General features: G+C 30.5%; 3 protein-coding genes across 4 annotated transcripts; 1 reads left to right on the top strand and 2 right to left on the bottom strand.

Moving 5' to 3' along the window:
- The first annotated feature begins 1,138 nt into the window (after window positions 1-1,138).
- Window positions 1,139-4,426, top strand: LOC126661361 (glycosylinositol phosphorylceramide mannosyl transferase 1). Its single transcript, XM_050355194.2, has 5 exons — window positions 1,139-1,631; window positions 2,097-2,493; window positions 2,587-2,750; window positions 2,842-2,912; window positions 4,018-4,426. Exons 1-5 carry the CDS (start codon window positions 1,426-1,428, stop codon window positions 4,176-4,178), a joined length of 999 nt encoding a protein of 332 aa, XP_050211151.1. The 5' UTR covers window positions 1,139-1,425; the 3' UTR covers window positions 4,179-4,426.
- A 1,873-nt stretch (window positions 4,427-6,299) lies between these two features.
- LOC126659722 (uncharacterized) lies at window positions 6,300-9,725 on the bottom strand. 2 transcript variants are annotated; one of them, XM_050353056.2, is made up of 3 exons: window positions 9,615-9,725; window positions 7,869-9,110; window positions 6,300-6,953 (listed from the first exon to the last, which is right to left on the bottom strand). In XM_050353056.2, exons 2-3 carry the CDS (start codon window positions 9,098-9,100, stop codon window positions 6,698-6,700), a joined length of 1,488 nt encoding a protein of 495 aa, XP_050209013.1. In that variant the 5' UTR covers window positions 9,101-9,110; window positions 9,615-9,725; the 3' UTR covers window positions 6,300-6,697. The 2 variants fall into 2 exon arrangements, with proteins under 2 accessions (XP_050209013.1, XP_055960210.1); XM_056104235.1 differs by lacking the exon at window positions 9,615-9,725 and adding an exon at window positions 9,455-9,525.
- Window positions 9,726-17,833: 8,108 nt separating this feature from the next.
- LOC126661375 (nematode resistance protein-like HSPRO2) lies at window positions 17,834-19,584 on the bottom strand. Its single transcript, XM_050355207.2, has one exon. The coding sequence runs from the start codon at window positions 19,481-19,483 to the stop codon at window positions 18,035-18,037; it is 1,449 nt and encodes a 482-aa protein (XP_050211164.1). The 5' UTR covers window positions 19,484-19,584; the 3' UTR covers window positions 17,834-18,034.

Raw genomic sequence — 19,584 nt, forward strand, 5'->3', positions numbered from 1 at the left:
TTTGATTTATCAGAATGATATCTTTTAATAGCTAATTAAAGAGAGTCAAAATAATTTATCAAACTCTAATTTTTTTTTTTTGAGAAAATCAAACCCTAATTGTAGTCTATGAAATTACGAATTTCTGGTACTTAATTTTAATAACCCTTGTTTGGAGGAACACTATTTCGTAGGTCGTCTTACATATTAGTAGTAGTTGTAGTATGCATTAAAGACTCTTAGCAATAATTAAGGAATTTTATCCCAATTAAACTCTAATTTGTACCTTATATTTTTTTAAATCTGTAATTAATTAGATAAAGACCAAAAAACCTTCAATTAACAATAATCTATAAAGGGCTATTTAGTAAATTTGCCTGTCCCCCCCATCCGTACTTTTATATATAGTATAGATAAGTTGAACTGTAATTTTAATTACCTAAGAATCGAAGCAAAATGATTTTTAATTTTGTTGGAAGGGACTTATTGGACGGGCAGGTCTTTAGGTCCCATATTGACGCATATAAAAGTCCAACTTGAAACTGTTTCAACGATCACTAACAAATATCTGCACAAATCCAACGGTCATAAAAAACCCATCTCTCAACAGCATGACATGGCTCACATCCACCACGTGCATGAACACCTTTACAACAGCTTCTTTGACTAAAGTGGCAATGACTTGTCAACGATGGTGAATTATCAGATAATTTATTTGAATAATTCATTTTTAGATCCCTACACAATACCGTTCTAATTATCTAATTTTAAACTAAATTTTGTTTTTTCTGATTTTTCACTTTAGCATAAATGCATTTTTAAGTCTTTAAATGACAAAAACGACACTATTTAGGATAAAAATATACATATTCAAATATAAGAAAACATCGTTGAATTTGTCGTATAGAGATTTAAAAATATATTTTCAAAGCACCTGAAAAAACAAAATATAAAAATTAAAAGTGGTATTGTTTAGAAATGTGAAAACGAGTTTTTTTCTATTTTATTTTTACGATCAATTTAATTATAAATTTGATTTTTCGATTAACTTTTCCATTAGCTATTATCGGAAGTAAGCAACACGCAGCGAATCAGATACAATAATTGATTAACAACCAAATTTAGGAATAAATTGACTATAAATTTAAAATAAATATCAATTGATCATGCTTAAAAATTAAGGGGGCAGTTTCATTTCATCTCTCTTTGATCAACCAATTCTTCTCTCTCTAAATAAGACCAACATCCAAACAGTCCGTAATCCGTTTCACTTCCCAAAAAACACACTAAAATCACGAACATTTTACTCTACACTGCATCCTCAGTGCACAGCTAATCCACCCTCTCCACGTGTCCTCCCCTTCCATTTTCAACTCCTGTTCACCGGAGAGCAACTCATTTGACTTAGACGTCGTCGTTTAAGTTTCAAAACTGGCGGCGGCGGTTATGCGCGGGAGTTTACTGATGAATCGGAGAGGAGTACAGAGATTCCGGCAAATCGCAGTAATAGTAAGCGGATCACTGAAAAATAAGCTGTTATCACTGCTCTGCTGCTGCCTAGCTTTTTTTACTCTACTTGCGCTCGTTAATCGCGCCTCTGATAACTGGACACGAAACAACAGTGATTTTATTGATCGATTCTCTATTCCAGGGTCTGTATTTGAATATTTCATGTTCTTATTTATTTTTTATTTATTTATTTATTTCCATTTTTGTAATTTGACTTTAGTCATTTATTTTTGTGATTTAGGTCTAGATTTGGTTAATAACTTTATGCAAAATATAGTAATTGATTAATTCAGTTTATTTTGAACTTTTGGAGTATAATTATCTTGATTTAGAGGATTTAGAACGAATACTCAACAATTTAATTACTGGAACTGCTAATTTTTAAGTTAATTTGTTGTATTTTGTGCAGAAAAGGATATGCTATATTAATTAATTAATTTAGTTATTTTTGAACTGTTGGAGTAGAATTAATCTTGATTTGGAGCATTTTATTAATTGATTAATTTAGTTTCTTTACTGTTGGAGTAAAATTAATCTTGATTTAGTAGATTTAGAATTATAAATTTCCATTTACTAATTTTTATTTTAATTTGTTGTAATTTGTGCAGTAAAGGATATGCTATATTAATGAATACATGGAAGAGATATGATCTGTTAAAACAATCAATTGCTCACTATTCATCATGTGATGGACTTGAATCTATACATATTGTGTGGAGTGAGCCTGATCCTCCTTCGGATTCGCTTGTGAAGTTTTTAACTCGAGTTGTTGAATCGAATTCGAAACGTGCGAGGCGAGTTGAATTGAAATTCGATATCAATGTGGAGGATAGTTTGAACAATAGGTTTAAAGAGATTAAGGATTTGGAAACGGATGCTGTTTTTTCGATTGATGATGATATTATTTTTTCGTGCTCTACGGTGGAATTTGCTTTCAATGTTTGGCAGAGTGCTCCTGATGCAATGGTCGGGTTTGTGCCTCGTGCTCATTGGATTGATAAATCGGTATGTGGCGTTATTTTGTTTTTGTGTTAGTTTAGAATTGACAGTTGCAATTTCATTTAGCTGAGTTTTTTCGGTTTGATTATTTTTATGCAGCAAGGGAAAAATGATTACTATACATATGGTGGATGGTGGTCTGTTTGGTGGACTGGTACATACAGTATGGTACTCTCAAAGGCGGCCTTTTTCCACAAAAAATATCTCGGTTTATACACGAATGAGATGCCGGCATCAATTAGAGAGTACACAAGAAAAAACAGGTTCGTTCTCGATTTGGCACAAATCATGCTGGTATTATGTTCTGCTTTAAACATTAAACTGCTTAATTGATAATCGGAATGCGCTTATCAGGAATTGTGAAGATATTGCGATGTCCTTTCTTGTAGCAAATGCAACTGGAGCTCCACCAATATGGGTGAAAGGTAAATGATTTTTCCGATATACTTTTCCTTATGGATTATCATGTAAATCTCTCATAGTAACTTTTTATTTCACAAGTATAAATGGTTCATTTTTAAATCCTCAAAATTCTTGTTGAAGAGAATGAATTTTTGTATCTACATTCATGACTCACCAAATACCCTAAAGTGTAGTTTTAAAATATTGATAAACTCGATATTTCTTCGAATATTTTATCTTCTATGACTGAATGCATTGTCTAGCAGGGCACACAGGGTTACGAGGAGTACTAGTAAAGGGATAATATTTAGAGAAAGAACATTTGATTTAATTTTTTACGATACTAATTGTTTGGTTTGGCTGTATATATTGTCTGTCTGACATATTGGCGCTATTAATCTGTGGATGAATGATAACTGAGATTTTTTACTGTTGTCGTAATGTAGTAGGCTCAAGTTTAACAAAAACAAGTTGCATGTAATTTGCGAATATGTACTGACAACCTGTGATAGTATGATGTAGTATAAATATGTGTCTCTTCTCAAGTACACCTGCTACCGAGAACTACAAACGTGTGCCTAGTTGTTCTTGTTCTTATCTCCTAGAATCTGCAATAGTTTCTGTGTTTATAGCCAGACTACATATGTATTTAAAGCAAGTTACCTGTCTAATAATGGTTCGACTTCTATTTGTAATGTCATCATCAAATCCCCTTAATAATATTTTAGTCCTCATAATATTTGCATGAAGATATGAACTTTCTCTTGTAACTCGATAAGCCACACTTTGTAGTATATAGTGGAACTGTAGTTAAGTGTGAAAAAAATCAAGTTCAGATCACCCAGTTTTCATTTTCCTTAACCATAGTTGTGCTTTAGCTAATGATCTGGATGATGATATTGTGCATTAACTAATGATCCTTGGACCTAAGTTTATTTTTATTATGATCACATGCGAGGCATATTTTCCGGACTATGTTTATAGTTTATTCAGATATAGTATTTTGGATTTGCGTATCGTCTCTACCTTTTTTGAAATATTTCGTTTATAATTATTTATGAGTTTCTTTTTGTGCATTTTCATTCATTTCTCGAACACAATTATGGACTTTTTGATATTACAATGTAGGTAAGATATTCGAGATTGGTTCCACTGGAATTAGTAGCTTGGGAGGTCACACTGAAAGACGAACTCAATGTGTTAACAGATTTGTTGCAGAATACGGAAGAATGCCCTTAGTATCAACTACAGTTAAAGCTGTCGACAGTCGCCACGCCTGGTTTTGGTGAGCGGTATATGAATTCTCACTTCCCACTTTTTTGGTGTTGTATTATAGGTTAGTTTTGTATTGTTACACACTTTTTCAGTTAGATGCTACTAATTCAACACTGCACACTAGATTAATTACTGTATTCCTAACATGTAAACTCGAAGAAGAACGCGACTAGTGGTAGTATCAAATACCATTTTACATCTGAATTGATTCTCGGAAATCCGGTTGTTGAATATATATTATGAATATGTATTTTCTGCTAAATTATGAAGATCTGCCATAGATAAATCTGTAAAAGCTGAACATGTTAGGCAAAACGCAATTTTAGGTTCCTGCACTACCATATTGTTTTAATTTGGTCCATCTATAGTTCTATACATTGAGTCTTTATATTTTTAACGTAATAGACATAAGACCCTTCCGTCATAGAAAGTATTAACTGTGTTAAATCAGATTGAAAAAAAAAACAGTTGAGGGATTTATTTTTAATAAAAAATAAAAGTGTAGAGACTATTCTTAGTGTAAAAGAAAATGAACAAAAAAATTATCTATGCCGCACTAATAGCGTGGAGTGCACACACTTCATTTTCGTGACGGCTGGACTTAGTGTCTTTAAAACTATAAATGTAGAGATTTAATCTCGATAATGAAAATGGAGGGACTCAATTTGGAAAAGTGCGATAGTACAAGTATTCCAATCCAACATGTATTTTGTTGTGATAGATTAGTTGCATAACTATTTTTTGCCGTTATTGTTGAAAAATTAGTTATTTGATTATTTTAATCGGCTTAGGTAGATAAGATCCAACTCAATTACCAAAGAAAATTGCATCACATTTGCAAATCAACATAAAATCTTAATATTTTTCTAAAACAGACAAACTTAAGAGAACTGACCTTGATCTTGATTCTTTTGATACCAAGTCATAATAATAATAAAAAAAAAACTACATACATTCAATTTAGAAATGGGCACAAAAAGTACTATATTTTATTTGAAAAACTGAACTAAACTAAAGTTAAGAAGGATATAAATTTTTCCAAATTAAAGTAAAACCAAATTGAAAAACTAAATTTTTTTATAGTGTCAAACCTGATCGAGTCAATTTTTTCATTAAATTATGCGAGTTGGTTTGATTATACGCACTCTTAGTTACTGCCAAAATCAAGGTTAATTTTTTTCACGATATTAAATTATAAATTTTTTAACTTTAGTTATCATTATTTTATTTCATATTTTAGTAATCCAACTTTCACATTTCTAAACCCAACGATTGTTTATGAGGCAATGAAAAAGTTGCCATGTAGTATAAGCGAGTTTGAATTAACCGAGTAACTTTCCGTTCCTAAAAAAAAAAAGTCGAGTTACTAAAAATAAGAAATAAAGTAAGAGCCGTTTGTTCCCTGAGCTGTGTTATGCGGCTGGACTTTTCTGGCGGCCATCTAATGCCAGCTCAACTCCAGATATTGTGGCAAAGTTCAAGAATTACTAGTTTCAATAACCTGTACTCATTAGTTGTACAAGAAATTTAGTGCATACGAGTTTTATTTTCAGCTTCTAGAGCTGTTAGATATCAGTTGACCAGAAAATGCAGGCATGTATGTCGTTGCTAGTATGATCATGGCAGCCTATAACGCGAACCGACTCACAAGTTATTCGAGATCGATTTAAACATATTTAAAATTGATTTAATATTAATTGTGTTTTAATTGAAATTCGAACTACTTGAATTAACAGTCGAGCTCAAATATCAAAATAATCAGCTCATTAGGATTGGAAATCTACTCGAGTTATGATTGATTGTTTTTTTTTATAATATACGTTTATAAAACAAAAATCCTTATGTTTTATTTAAATTTGTTTTAAAAGGTCGATTTTTCTTTCCGCTTGAGATTAACCTTTTAAAATAGAATTCGACAGAGTTCATGCTATGTTTAAATTTGACAGTATTTCAATTCGGATCGGATTGATTGCACCTTTACTCAGCAATTGCCTTAAACTCGTTTAAGAATGGATTTGTGTTAGCTAGAAATCCTAGTGCTAGAATTGCCAACAATAAACGGTCATCGCAGTTCTCATATTTGTGTATTAGAGTTAATTAACTCACATTTAATTATTTTAATCAATTTTAAATGATACTCTATAATTTTATATATATTTATAATTCTCTAAAATATACAAAACAAATTTACAGACCTGGGATAACTCAATCTTAAAAATTAATTTACCCGAAACATCTTTCACTATGATTCCACATCCATTATTGATGATCTCTAGCAAATCATACACAGCAACATACAGATTCAAACATAAGAAATACTGATCACCAGAAAACAGTCTTTTAGCAACAAATATTTCCGTCGTTAAAAAGTTAAATTCTGTCACTCAATCAGTTTTCCGTCGCTAAATCAGGATTTTTTTCTTCGATAATTTGCTGTTTTCTAGCAGTGATGATGTGGCTGAAATTTCCAGATGGGTGTGCTCCTACGCACACGCACATACATATATTTATACACAGAGACCATTTATTTACATTACATAACCTTATGAGGAGGAGGAGGTGAAGCACTCAGAGGAAAACACGTGTCCTCAGCCCCAGTGTTCCATAAAAAATTAGCATATTTAGACATATAATAATGATTCTCTGGATCAGCTTCTACTGCTTGCAAGTATACTTCTTCAGCATTCCATAGATCATTCCGTACTAACCATAAGAAATCTGCGTATCGGCTGAATGTTTCTGCGTCGGGCGGGCCTGACATTATCGCTCGCTTGAAGCATTCCTCCGCTCTGTTAAAAATCGACAACGAAACGTTATCAGAATCTTAGTTTAGCCAAGAAATTAACCTTGTCATGCTATGTTGCACCGAAACGAAAAGACTAGAATAGAAAACGTCGAAATAAGAAACAACCAAACATAAATAGATCATCAAATGTAGCACTTGTTAAATTTTTGTGATGGAAATAGAACATCAAATGTAGCACTCATTAAATTTTTGTGTAGGGATGTAACCAAATTCGATCAACCCATGAGCTATTTAAAATTAACTCGAAAAATATTCAAAAAATGTTTTATAAGTATAGAAGAATTATCTCATAGATGAAATTCTACAAATATTATATTACAAACATAGAGATTTTAAATTTTTCTAGAAATGCAAATAAAACCTCAAAGTAGCACTCGTGTCTCGTGGTGTCTATGTGTAGGAATCTAATCAAAATCATTCAATTTGCAAATTATAAAAATTAATTTTGAAAAATATTTAACATCAAGTTGAGCTCAAATTCAAACTCTTTAAATTAATCGCTAAGTTGAGTTCGAATATTAAAAAAATCGGATAAACTAGCTCACGAGACTAATTAAAAATTATTGGTTAATTGACTTTATTATTCTTTATAGTTATATTTATTTATAATTATATATTATATTTTTATACTAAAATTTAATTTTTAAATATATATAAAATAAGTCGAGCTGAGTTGACTTCGAATATCAATTATTCTTTTAAAATCGAGCTTGAACAGTTCGAATCGAGTTTCGATCTTGATTTCATTTGTTCTTCTAAGATCGAGTTCGAACTTTAAATAAAATTTGATCAACTTCAAACTCGAATTTTAAGCTGGGACTTGACTGTATTTCGACCGGCTCGGCTCAATTACACTAAACTACCAAACTATTACCCAAAAAAATGCTGGAAAACTAACCTGTTATAGTCATGTCGAACTTTGTATAGAAAATGAGCATAATTAGAAAGCAGAAGAGTATTCCCTGGATTCTCAGCTATACCCATCTGATACACAAGATCTGTTCTGTAAAATTCCACATAATCCTCTGCTTCAATCTCCACCGATACCGGCGATACAAATCCGTTCGTCGTCTCTCGATCAAGAATCGAAAATCCTGATTCTTCTTCTTGCATCAATTTTGCCTCCTGTACTACCATATTCCACAATTCCAATTCCTCCTCTTCTTCGCTCATTTCTTGATCTCCAAGAAACCCGACACTCGGACTCGGAAGTCGAATCAAACCTGAGTTTTCTTTACCCGATTCTTCGATTGTTATCGTATGGATCGGGACTGGGATGGTCAGACCAGTAGCCATATTTCCATCCATTGAATGGAGTGTGAAATTAGCTAAAAGAAGCATTACATAGATCATAAGTGTGGGAGTTCTTGAAAAAACTTGTTGAAATAACCAAACAAATGAAGCATTCATTTCCTTATGAAATTTACTAATTACTGCGGTTAAATCTTCACTGTAAAGATTAGCCCTAATTGATAATGCATGATTTTGAAGCTCTCTAATCATAAGAACCATTGAAGAAAAAGCTTTATCCATAGCACAATATGCAAACTCCTCTGTTTCATCTACAAACCCTAATTCACATTTCTGCTTTTTTCCGATCATCCGTAACGATAACGGAATATCAACAGAATTTGCCTTTAATTGGATTCCCATCTTCACAATCTCTTCTCTTTCCGGCCATTCCGGAGGCTCCGGTAAGATCCCGAGAAAACTCGGCTCGAGAAACTCTAACTTGGAAGGCAAGAAAGACATTGAAGAATCAGTTTTCTTGATTTTATGATCGATTTTCGACGCAACGTAACCCGAATCAGTAATGTTCGTGTTATAATCGTCGAAAACATCGAATTTCTGTGAGAAATCTTCAATTTCTCGTAGAAATTCTTGGTTGAAATACTCGTTAGAATCTACACTACAAGATCTTTTTAGACCGGATGTTTTAAGATTATCGGAAGAACTAAATAAGGTTGGTGTACGAATAAAAGAATATGAAAATGATCGATTAATTTTCCGTCTAGGTAATGAAGATATACAAAACGGAGCTCCGGTAACCGATCTCCGGCAAGAAAACTGTGAATTTGGAAGAGGTAGGTGCAAATTTTGTAAACTTTGAAGAGAACCCTCTAGTCCCATTGATCAAGAACTGCAAAAATAAATATAAAAAAAAAACTAATCAAGAATCAAGAACAATCAGAAACAAAATTCCAGAGAATAGAGGCAAAATATGTGTATATATAGACATATATAATAATTATATATGATTTAATCATATGCATACATCAAGAAGTCAAAATTAAAGTCTCAAGAAATCCGTGAAAATATTTGCCTTTAAAGGAAAAGAAAAAAAATCACATTTTGTAGAAAATTCAACAAAAATGAAGAGAATAATTTTCCATAAGAAATGTTATAATAATATCATAGATTTAAACAATCTGGATATTTAGATTATGTAAAAGGAAAAAAAAATTAATTATTTCACTTCATTACCAATTATTCATAAAATTCAATATAATGAATGAATTAGAGGAATGGAAAATCAAATTCAATTTAAACAAAATATTTTATAAGGTAAAAAAGGTTAAAAAGTAAGAACAAATATGGGTAAACAGGTAAAATTGAAAGGAGATTAAAGCATTGAAAATCTTACCAAAGGGGTTAAAAGTTGAAACTTTTTATTCATACTGTAAAAACAATTTATGAATTTCTTTTCAGTTCTTCCATTCAACAAATTTCTTTTTTTATTTTTGGATTTGCTAATAACCTAATGGAAAAATAGTAATTATTTTTTACTAATGCCTGTTCGGTTCGTTAAACAAGGAGAAGATTTTTAGGAGATTTTTTGTTGAATGGTGAAAATATGAAACGTGCCTTTGATAAATATGCTCGCTATGGACCGAATCAAATTGAAATAAAATTTTATTTTCCAAGTAAAATTATATGGATATTAATTCTTTTAAAATCAAACAAACCTTCCAATTGATGTATTTTGTTCAATTCATTAAAATTAGTTGAATGTTTTTTCTTTCTAAAACCAGTTTAAATTAAAAAATAAATTTGTCATATAATAATCCAAACAGCGTTAAATGTGTAAATCTTTTCGCCTTTTCTAATTTAATATGATTTTCAAACATTTTTACCATAGTTTTTTCAAATGTTTATATTTTAATATTATAAATTAGTTAATCTCATGAATGTATGTCCGAGCTATTATTTTTCTATAAATTTAAAAAATTACTATATCTTTCCTCAAAATTTTTAGTTTCTTTAATCAATTTTACTATAAATGATTTTTACACAAAAATTAAATGGGAAATTCAAAAAAAATTAAGATCAATGGATGAAATTAATATTCGAGCTTAATCTCATAGCGGTAAAAATAATTAATATTATTGTCAAAAATAAATAAATAAAACCTTATAATTATTGAATATTTTTGTTTTTGAGCTTTGGTCATATTAAATTGAGACGTGGCAGCCATGTAGTGGTAGTCAGAATACGTGGCAGTTGAGTACCGAGTAAGGTGGTTATAAAAGGAAAGGGTCAAGAATACTGTAGAAAAGTTCTTGGGATTGATAATGGACAGATGGCGCATTTTTATGCGAGGTTTGCATATTCAGCTAAACGAAAATGACCATTTCTAGGTAGATATGTTTGCATGTGAAATTAAGAAAAAAAAATCTTAAAAGATATTTTTGTGATTCTAATTCATATTAGAAAATGATTTAGGAAAATTGGTAGTTATAGCTAAATTAAATTAAAAATGAATTGAAGTGCATTTAAATAAATTAAATGATAAAGTAAATTAAAATATCAAATAAAATTTAATATTTGATTTAATTAAAAAAATATGCATAAAAAGTTATTTTTGTTTGAATTTCTAGTGCACCATTATAGTTCTAACTTTCATTTTGAAGATTGTTTTACATCTTATATGACTCTAATAAAATTTAATTGAATTGATTCGTAAAAAAAATTTGACCTTCAAAATCAAACAAATACTGAAAAACATTAATTGAAAAAATAATTTATGCATGTAAATTCATACTATTTTTATACGGTCAATTATTGGACAATTGAGTGCTAGTTGAATTAATAAAAAAATTAATTGAAACAAATGATTTATGCAGATTATGTTACAACACAAACAAAACAAACGGGCCATTCCTGCTTGTTGAGAGTTTGGTGTGGGCTGGGAAAATAAATTAGCCCAAAGAGAAACCCAATGTTGCATCTACTACACAACTTGATTTTTGCTCAAGCAGCCCAACGCACTTCTTATATGATGATGATCAAACAGCACACACAAATGACTGCTAGTTGGGTGAGAAAAAATCAAAGTAATCCATTAATTCAAACCAAATTAATTAGAGATTATTATTTTCATTGATTAAAATAGCTAAAAATAATGAATCAATTGATCCTAAGATTAAAGATCGGAATCATTATTTGTTCAATTGCTAGCTATAGAATATGAGAAATTTATATAACAATTTGCTTCTTAACTTATAGGCAATATATAATTAATTAGGCTTAATGGTAAAAAAAACCAAACCTTTACGATTTGTTGCAATTATATTCAAACCTTTTAATTTTTGCAATAATATCCAAATTGCATTTTTTAGAAAATGACAAAACTATACAAAAAAAGGAAGCAAATAACAACATTACGCAATCAGCAAAATAATTACATCAGCACATACAAAATCTGAAAAATTACATTAAATACATACTCTATAAGAAGATGACACGTTGCAAGGAGAGAAGGGTAGAAAAAGGTCAAAAACACGTCAGAATAGGTCAAAAACGCGTCTGACATGCGTCTGACACGCGCGTCATAACTGTGCGTCAGTCGCGCGTCAGTTCGTCAAACTATTCAAACATGTATCATTTATGTATCTGTTATGTATCGGATATGTATCAAGGACATATCTGATTATTATTTTTTCATATTTCTAAAACAAAAATAAATAAATAAATAAATATATTATTAATATGTATTATTTATGTGTCTCAAATGTGTATGTATAATATATTTTAAATTAAAAGATATACATGTATCACGTGCTTTAATTAAAATTCACACATCAAATAATATTAATAACATTTTGATAATGTTATTATTCACTATAAATTAAAGCATAAAAATAATATTAAGTTAAAAGGTGTATATATAATATCAAAATGTTATTGATATTATTTGATATATTATTGTCTTTGAGGTGTATGTATAATATATTTTAAATTAAAGATACAAGTATCACATACTTTAATTGAAATTCACTCATCAATAACATCTTTATATGTTACTCGATATATATATCTTTAGTATACATGATATATACACACACAAAAAAAAAGAACTAATAACAATATTATCAACATCATTAGCATTAAAATATATATGTCTTTATTATTTGCAACAATTTCTTATTATGCGTGTAGACTATTTCTGATATGTATAACAGATGTATCATATAAGTAAAGTATTTGTATTTAAGTTGTATATTTAACGCATTAAATATATAATTTACGGGTAGTTGAAATGTATCTATAACATATATTAAAATAAAAATATGCCACATGCTCTGTAAATTGTATAAAATACTTATAAATGATACATATAAAGGATATACTTATCATGTTTTAATTGTATATGAAAGATGTATCTAAAAATACATCTAAAAGACATATATATTTATACAATATATATTTAAATATTCTTTGAGCTGTTTCTGATATGTATTGATGACGTATCCGAGATGTATCGAAAATCTATTGGAGATGTACCGAAAATGTATCTCGAAGGCATTGAGTTACCACCATTGACTAGAAGACGCATATTAAGAATATATATATCATGTCTAAATTATTTATTAAAAATTTATCTAATAATTACATCTAATAAACATGTCAGATACGCTTGATGAATTAATATATATTTAAAAATGAATGTATTTGAGTTGTTTCTGACATGTATATGTTGGTACAAAAATTGAATTTGAAAAGATAAGAAAAAGAAAAGTGCTAAGTGAGAGTAAAGAGAGTATTGTGGAAATCCCACATTGCTTAGGAGAGCTCATTTAATTGAGCTTATAAGGGTGATCTCTCACACTTGGGTTTGGGCCCCAAGGGGTACCCAGTTTTGTGAACCGGCTAGGAGTTACATCCTACCCGATTTACCACATGCGCGCCGTCCGTCCGGCTGGTCTGGTCAGGTCAGGTTCGGTTCGGTTTTAGCACTTAATAAATTTTTTACTTCTGAAATCTTTTTTGTAACGGTTTTATTTTTGAATAAAACACAATCCCTGATTTTTCTCCCACGTTTTGACTGACTGCTTTAATAAAGGAAAACGTTTTGATTTAATTTTACCGTTTCAGTTTTATTATTGCTATAAAACTGCTGTCTTCCCCATCAGATAAAATTAGTTTTACAGAACAGCTATTTTCTTACAAAAACAAAACTGAGTTCTTGAGCAATAGACAGAAAGGTGTAATTGACCGCTGAATACAGTGCAGTATTCATCGGAGTTCGGCTGTTTTATCCTGGGGGCGACGTGGTACGTACGACTGCTTGCACAATCAGAGGCAGAGCCGCGAAACGTCTTAAAGAGAGCGACCTAGTCCGCGACTCAGCCAGAAACATTGTTTGGTAATTTCGTTCCATTTCATAAACTGTTCCAACAGTATATTAGATGTACAACATATGTATCTGATATGTATTGAAGATGTATCTTGAAGACATGCATATACTATTAATAAAATTTATAGAAAAAATATATCTCGTATACATTTATAAAACACATTTGAACATAATCTTAGAATTATTTAAAATAAATAAGAAATGTATCATAACAAGGAATGCTTCACCGATAGTCTCATTTTATAACACTCTCTCGAGCGTAATAACAAGTTGATTTAGTACTAAAAGCATTACATTGCGAACCTCTTTATTGGATGGTTACATATGACACATCGCCAATCAAAATATATAAAATTAACATAAAAAGATAATAAACTCTTAGATAATAAATCATATATATATATATATAAATTATTTATAATTTTTATACATATAAAAATAAATTTTAGAAACAATTTGAATGCATTTTTTATATATCTTGGAGACAACTTAAATATATTTTTTTAAAAATAAAATAGTATACTAAATTTCTCAATAAAGACATTGTTAAAATCATAAACTACAAACAAAAAAACACATAAAAAAAATTAGCAAATAATAATATACTAATCTATATCACATAATGTATAAAAAAAATAGAAAAATAATTTAAATATATGATACATTTTAAATACATAAATAATACATCATTCATCCATATTGCTATCATATTTTCTAAACAAATACACTGTCATTTTAATAAAAAAAACAAATAAATTAAATTAAATTCTATTAAATTATACGTATTATATACAACTCTAATAATTATAATAGAAATTCAGTGTTTTTAAAGTTTAGTGGTTTAATGACTAACATTCACAAAAATATAAAAATAAAAATTAACCATCCAATTTTCAAAGAGGCAAAATGTAGAGCAAAATGAGAATAATGGCTCAATCGTTCACCACTACAGATGTTATATGAACAAATTTGTTTAGTCTATTATTTAGTCTAAAAGCCTTGACCTCAATAAGGATGGACCAAACCAAACAAGTTTCTCGGCGAAATAAAAGGACAATTCAGTAACACAATTATCTGAGTACAAAAATGTATTGAAACACATATACACCATGCATTATCCAGAAAACTGGAAAACAAATAGAATGTAAAAAGTTGGAAGGGGAGGGCTTGCAGCATGAAATAAAGTCCCAATTCAAGAAGCAAATGCCAAAAAGAGAGTTGCATAAATTAAAAAAAAAGTCTTTTCTAATAAGGTTTGAGTTTCAACAATGTTAGGTTTTTATTATTCGCTGCTTATTTCGAGGATTTTCCAGTTTTAAATTATAAACAAATCATTAGTGCTAATTTACAAAATAGCATGGAATCACGATCACTGCTCAACTAAATTTAGTTACACAGTTGACAAGTTATAAAACCGTTTTAGTTAACTTTTAAAATTTATTAGACTAATGCCGAAAATAAATATAAAGCTTAAATTACCTATTTCATTGTCGTGATGGTGAATTTCGGATTTTTTTAGGTTTAATTTTCTCTGCTTATGTTAAAGATGGAAAATTTACTGTGATTGTGCAATGTATTAAAAAAATGGCAAAAAAAGCTGTTTGATTATGCAGTGTATGAAAAAATGGCAACCTTAATGGAAGAAATACAAAAATAGAAAGAGTAAAAAGGAAGAAGAAGAGGAACATGTGTTAGATTTATGAAAAAATGAATCAAAGATGACAAGTGTAAGACAAGGATCATTTAGGTATAGATTGTAATATTTTACTGTTATTGGCTCCAAAATGTAAAGAAAAAGTTAGCATTGATGAAAGAATATGGAAGCCTTAGCATTTTTGTAAAAAAAGCCCACATTCAGCCCATTCTTGTAATTTTCTCGCATTTTTTGTAGCAATAATAGTCAAATTGATGGCTAAACTTGTTGTTTTCAATTAAGATATTAGGCTATTATCATGTTTTGATGTATAATAATATAGTAAAAGTCCCAAAAAAAATGGCAAAAAACTCAAAAAAACTCACATAAAAAGTGCAATTTGGATATTATTACAACAAGATAATGCAATTTGGATATTATTGCAAAAATTAAAAGGTTTGGATATAATTGCAACAAGTCATAAAGGTTTGGGTTTTTTTGCTATTAAGCCAATTAATTATCACATAAATTAACTTCATAGATAAATTAGTCTTAAATTTGGCAGTTATAGTTAATTCTATTTTTATAATTTACCCCCTCAATTTGTAAGCTAATTGCCCCCTCAATTAGCAATTTGTTCCAAATTTATAAGCTAATTGCCCCTCAATTAGCAATTTGTCCCAAATTTGTAAGCTAATTTATTAAAATGGAATTAATTGACCATAACTACTGACTTTAAGACTGATTTATCCACAAAATTAATTTATATACTTATAAGTTGACGGTGAAAATCGTTACTTAAGTCAAATATGGGAAAATAATAAAATAATTTGTTATTATTATTGCATATTGGTTTTCACATCCTAAAAATATTAAATACTTATATCATTACTCACACTATTAAATATATACAATGTCTAACATCAAATCACCATTTAAATATTGATCAAGACTAGTGGACAAATTAATAGCTTAAAAAGATAAATTTTTGCTAGCATGGTGAATTCTATTCAATTGTTTAAAAGAATATTAATTTTGGTTTAATTTATATTTTTAATTTGTAATAATATCAATTTTATAAAATTCATTATAAATTATATAGACTTCCATTATTTTTCCGTTCAGAAATAGAATCTAATTTATGTTAGTTGACAGTGTTAAAAATTATATTATATTAAATCAATTTAAACCGTCTACGTTGAAATTCAAAATCGAGATCTCATGAACACGTTTAGAGAACCTAACCATCCGGGCTAACCGAAACTCAGTGGAACTACACCAGACAGCCAACACTATTGGTTGGCAAGCAAAGTAAGAGATATAGATGAAGGATGATTATATGAGACCAATTGTGGATATGCATATGAGAATCAAGTTGTCAATATGGCAATAGCAGCAACGGTATGGGAATAAAAGCTGTAAAATAATTGCAGATTTGGTTTGGTTTAATTGCTTATCCATATCCCATGTGATTGGGTATCCAATCCAAGACAATGAAGTGTTCATCTCAAAGACTCTGTCTCTAAATTTGTGCTTTGGTTTTTCTTCTTTCAACTGGATCATAAACTACAAATGGTCATGTCCATTGGATAACTTAACTGATGGGTAATCCTTTTAATTTAGAACATTTTTAAGTCAATTTTACATTTTTTTTTTAGTTAGCCAATATGGGCTAAATACAAACTAGAGTACAAATTAATAAAAAAACATTACCATTTCGATATTGATTCTATATACTCATAAGCGAGATAAAAGAATATAGATAAGTATTCTTCCTTCTCAAATGACTAGGATAAAAATATTATTTTCAAATATAATTATGTAAATTTATTTTATGTGCAATTCATGTATTTAAAATATAATATATCAGTATATAATTCATTTATACCAATAAAAACATATTTTGTTTGATAACAAACTTTTAATCAAAGAATATTAATTTATAAAGAATATGTTTTTTCTTATCAAATGATAATAGTTGTACTAAGGAAATAACATTGTTATAAAACTGATCTATTAAGTTTTCTAGGTATATAACTTACTCGTGATTCTTGAAAATAAGAACGAGATGCAAAATATCTATTGGAATTCACCAAACCGCGAAAGCATATATCTGATTGTGATAAATAGCTTGAGATATTTGAAAGGCATCTCCTTCAAAAATAACCTTATTCCATTAATTATGTATGGCCCAAGATACTCGATAAACGCGGATAATCTCTGCTTAATGTTTCCCAAATAACCCGTTACCACCACCCTAATGTTACCAAATTTATACTCAACAATCATAGCTTAATTTCAATGTATTTTCAGGTGAAAAAAACCATCAATATGTACCTCTAGCTGGCTGACTTGCTGTGGCCAAATCTGAAACCTCACCATTACAACGATCTGTATATTCATTATAAGCCTGCATTGCTGAATTACATATTATACAGCCCGAATAAAGAATGTAACTAAATAATATGAACTTGTACCCTTAATGACATTTATTATGCATCTGTTTATTTCAAAAAATAGGAACTTATAAAACAAAAATCATGTGTATTTTATTGACACTAGAAGAGAAAATAAAATTGCGTTAAGAACAAAATTAAATCGTCAAAAATAAATAAATTTGTATTGAATTTTTTTACAATACTCATATCACTATTTTCAAAAAAAAAATTAAATAAACCCATAAAAATAACATTGTGTATACTGTATACATCTATATCAAGCTAGAAATTTCTAACACGCAACAAACTCGGTCGAAACCAAGTCAGCCACCGATTCCACCTCCGCCCACACATAACTAATTCCTCCGGCTTCGATTCTCCACCGCGCCGCCATATTCCCGACTCCAAACCTCCCCCAAAAACGTCTTAGCAGCATCCAAACTAGGATAAAAAGTCGGCTCAAGAAACAACTGAGTCAACGAGTCGCAACTTTCAGGACTCACCATTACTCTATTTGCTTTCGCCTCTAAACTACCCGTAACCATAATTAACAACTGCTTATAACCGTAATAAAACCGTTTTAAACCGCCCTCCATTGCTTGTAATCCCTGAAGCAAATGTATTTTCTCAATCCCGTCCTCTCGTTTTTCGCCATATAATCTCATCGCCGCCTCCTGAATTCTCGGCCCGCCCATGGGGTCCACCTCCACCGCTAGTATCTCCGGCACCTTATGCTTTAAATCCTTGCTTAATTTAGTCAATTCCACTAGCGCGGTAGACCGGAAACAAAACGGTACGGTTTCGTTACCTGATTTCGCAAGTAATTGATTCTTTAACCTCAAGAAATCATCAGGATCCATTAGTAACTGTAAATCTTCAATTTCCAATAGAACTTTCCAAATTCTTTCGATTATATAACAATCGCTCGATGCTTCACTAAATTTCTTGATTTCAATTCGATTAATCACGCGATTAATCAATTCTTTAGCAACTTGAATCCAACATTCCAAAATCTGATACGTTGTATGTAGAGTTTGATTCTCATGATTGTCAATAACACTGTCGTATGGAGTTTTCTTCAGGTTATGCACGTCGTTTGGTTTACAAACGGCGTCGTATTCGAGATTAGGTTTACCGTTTAAATTTGGCTCTCCAAGACCTAATGTGTACGGACACCGTCTCATTTCGCATTCTATAGAGTAAAGAATCTTCACCGCGATATCTTCGGATTTCTGCCACGCAGCGAGACGAGGTAAGAGGCTGTTCTCGCTTGTTCTGTTGACCACGGTGGTTTCCGGTGAGACCTTCCAAACTTCAGCGTAGCTTCCGTCGCGAGCTAACACACCGTTGGATGAGCTTAAATCAACGATCGGAGCTGTGCCACGTGTTTCCGGATCATCCTCTTCGTCTTCGAGTAACAGAGAGATTATCTGAATTTGTGAAGTGGAAAGCGACTCGAGTCGCCGGTTCCATTCTCGCCGGTTAGTGTACGGTCTCGGATCAGATAAAACGGTTGAAACGAACCGGAAAGTGATTTCTAAACCGTGTAAAGCCGGTTTGAGAACCGACTCGTTTTTCCAGTTAGGAAAATCTTTAGAGCTCCAGAGTTGACGGAGCTCCGGGAGACGGAAGTAGTGGTCGTAGGCGGTGCAGGCGGATTCCGAGGCGGAGATCGGAGAAACAGTAGAAACGCCGCGAAACGGTGTCGTAGAAGGGATGGTGACGTGGAGTTTATTGGAGAGTTTTGGTGATTTGTTGGGAAGATCGGAGGAAACCATTTTAGCCTTCCAATCTAAATCAACCATTTTTTTTTTAAATCAAAACAAAATTTGTTTTAGAGATTTTTTTGTGTTTTTTTTAAACTTTTTTTTGTGTGTGTTTGAGTTGTGTTTATTAGAGAAGAGAG

Source organism: Mercurialis annua, linkage group LG8 (genome assembly GCF_937616625.2).
Source record: "Mercurialis annua linkage group LG8, ddMerAnnu1.2, whole genome shotgun sequence".
In the NCBI taxonomy this organism is placed as follows: domain Eukaryota; kingdom Viridiplantae; phylum Streptophyta; class Magnoliopsida; order Malpighiales; family Euphorbiaceae; genus Mercurialis; species Mercurialis annua.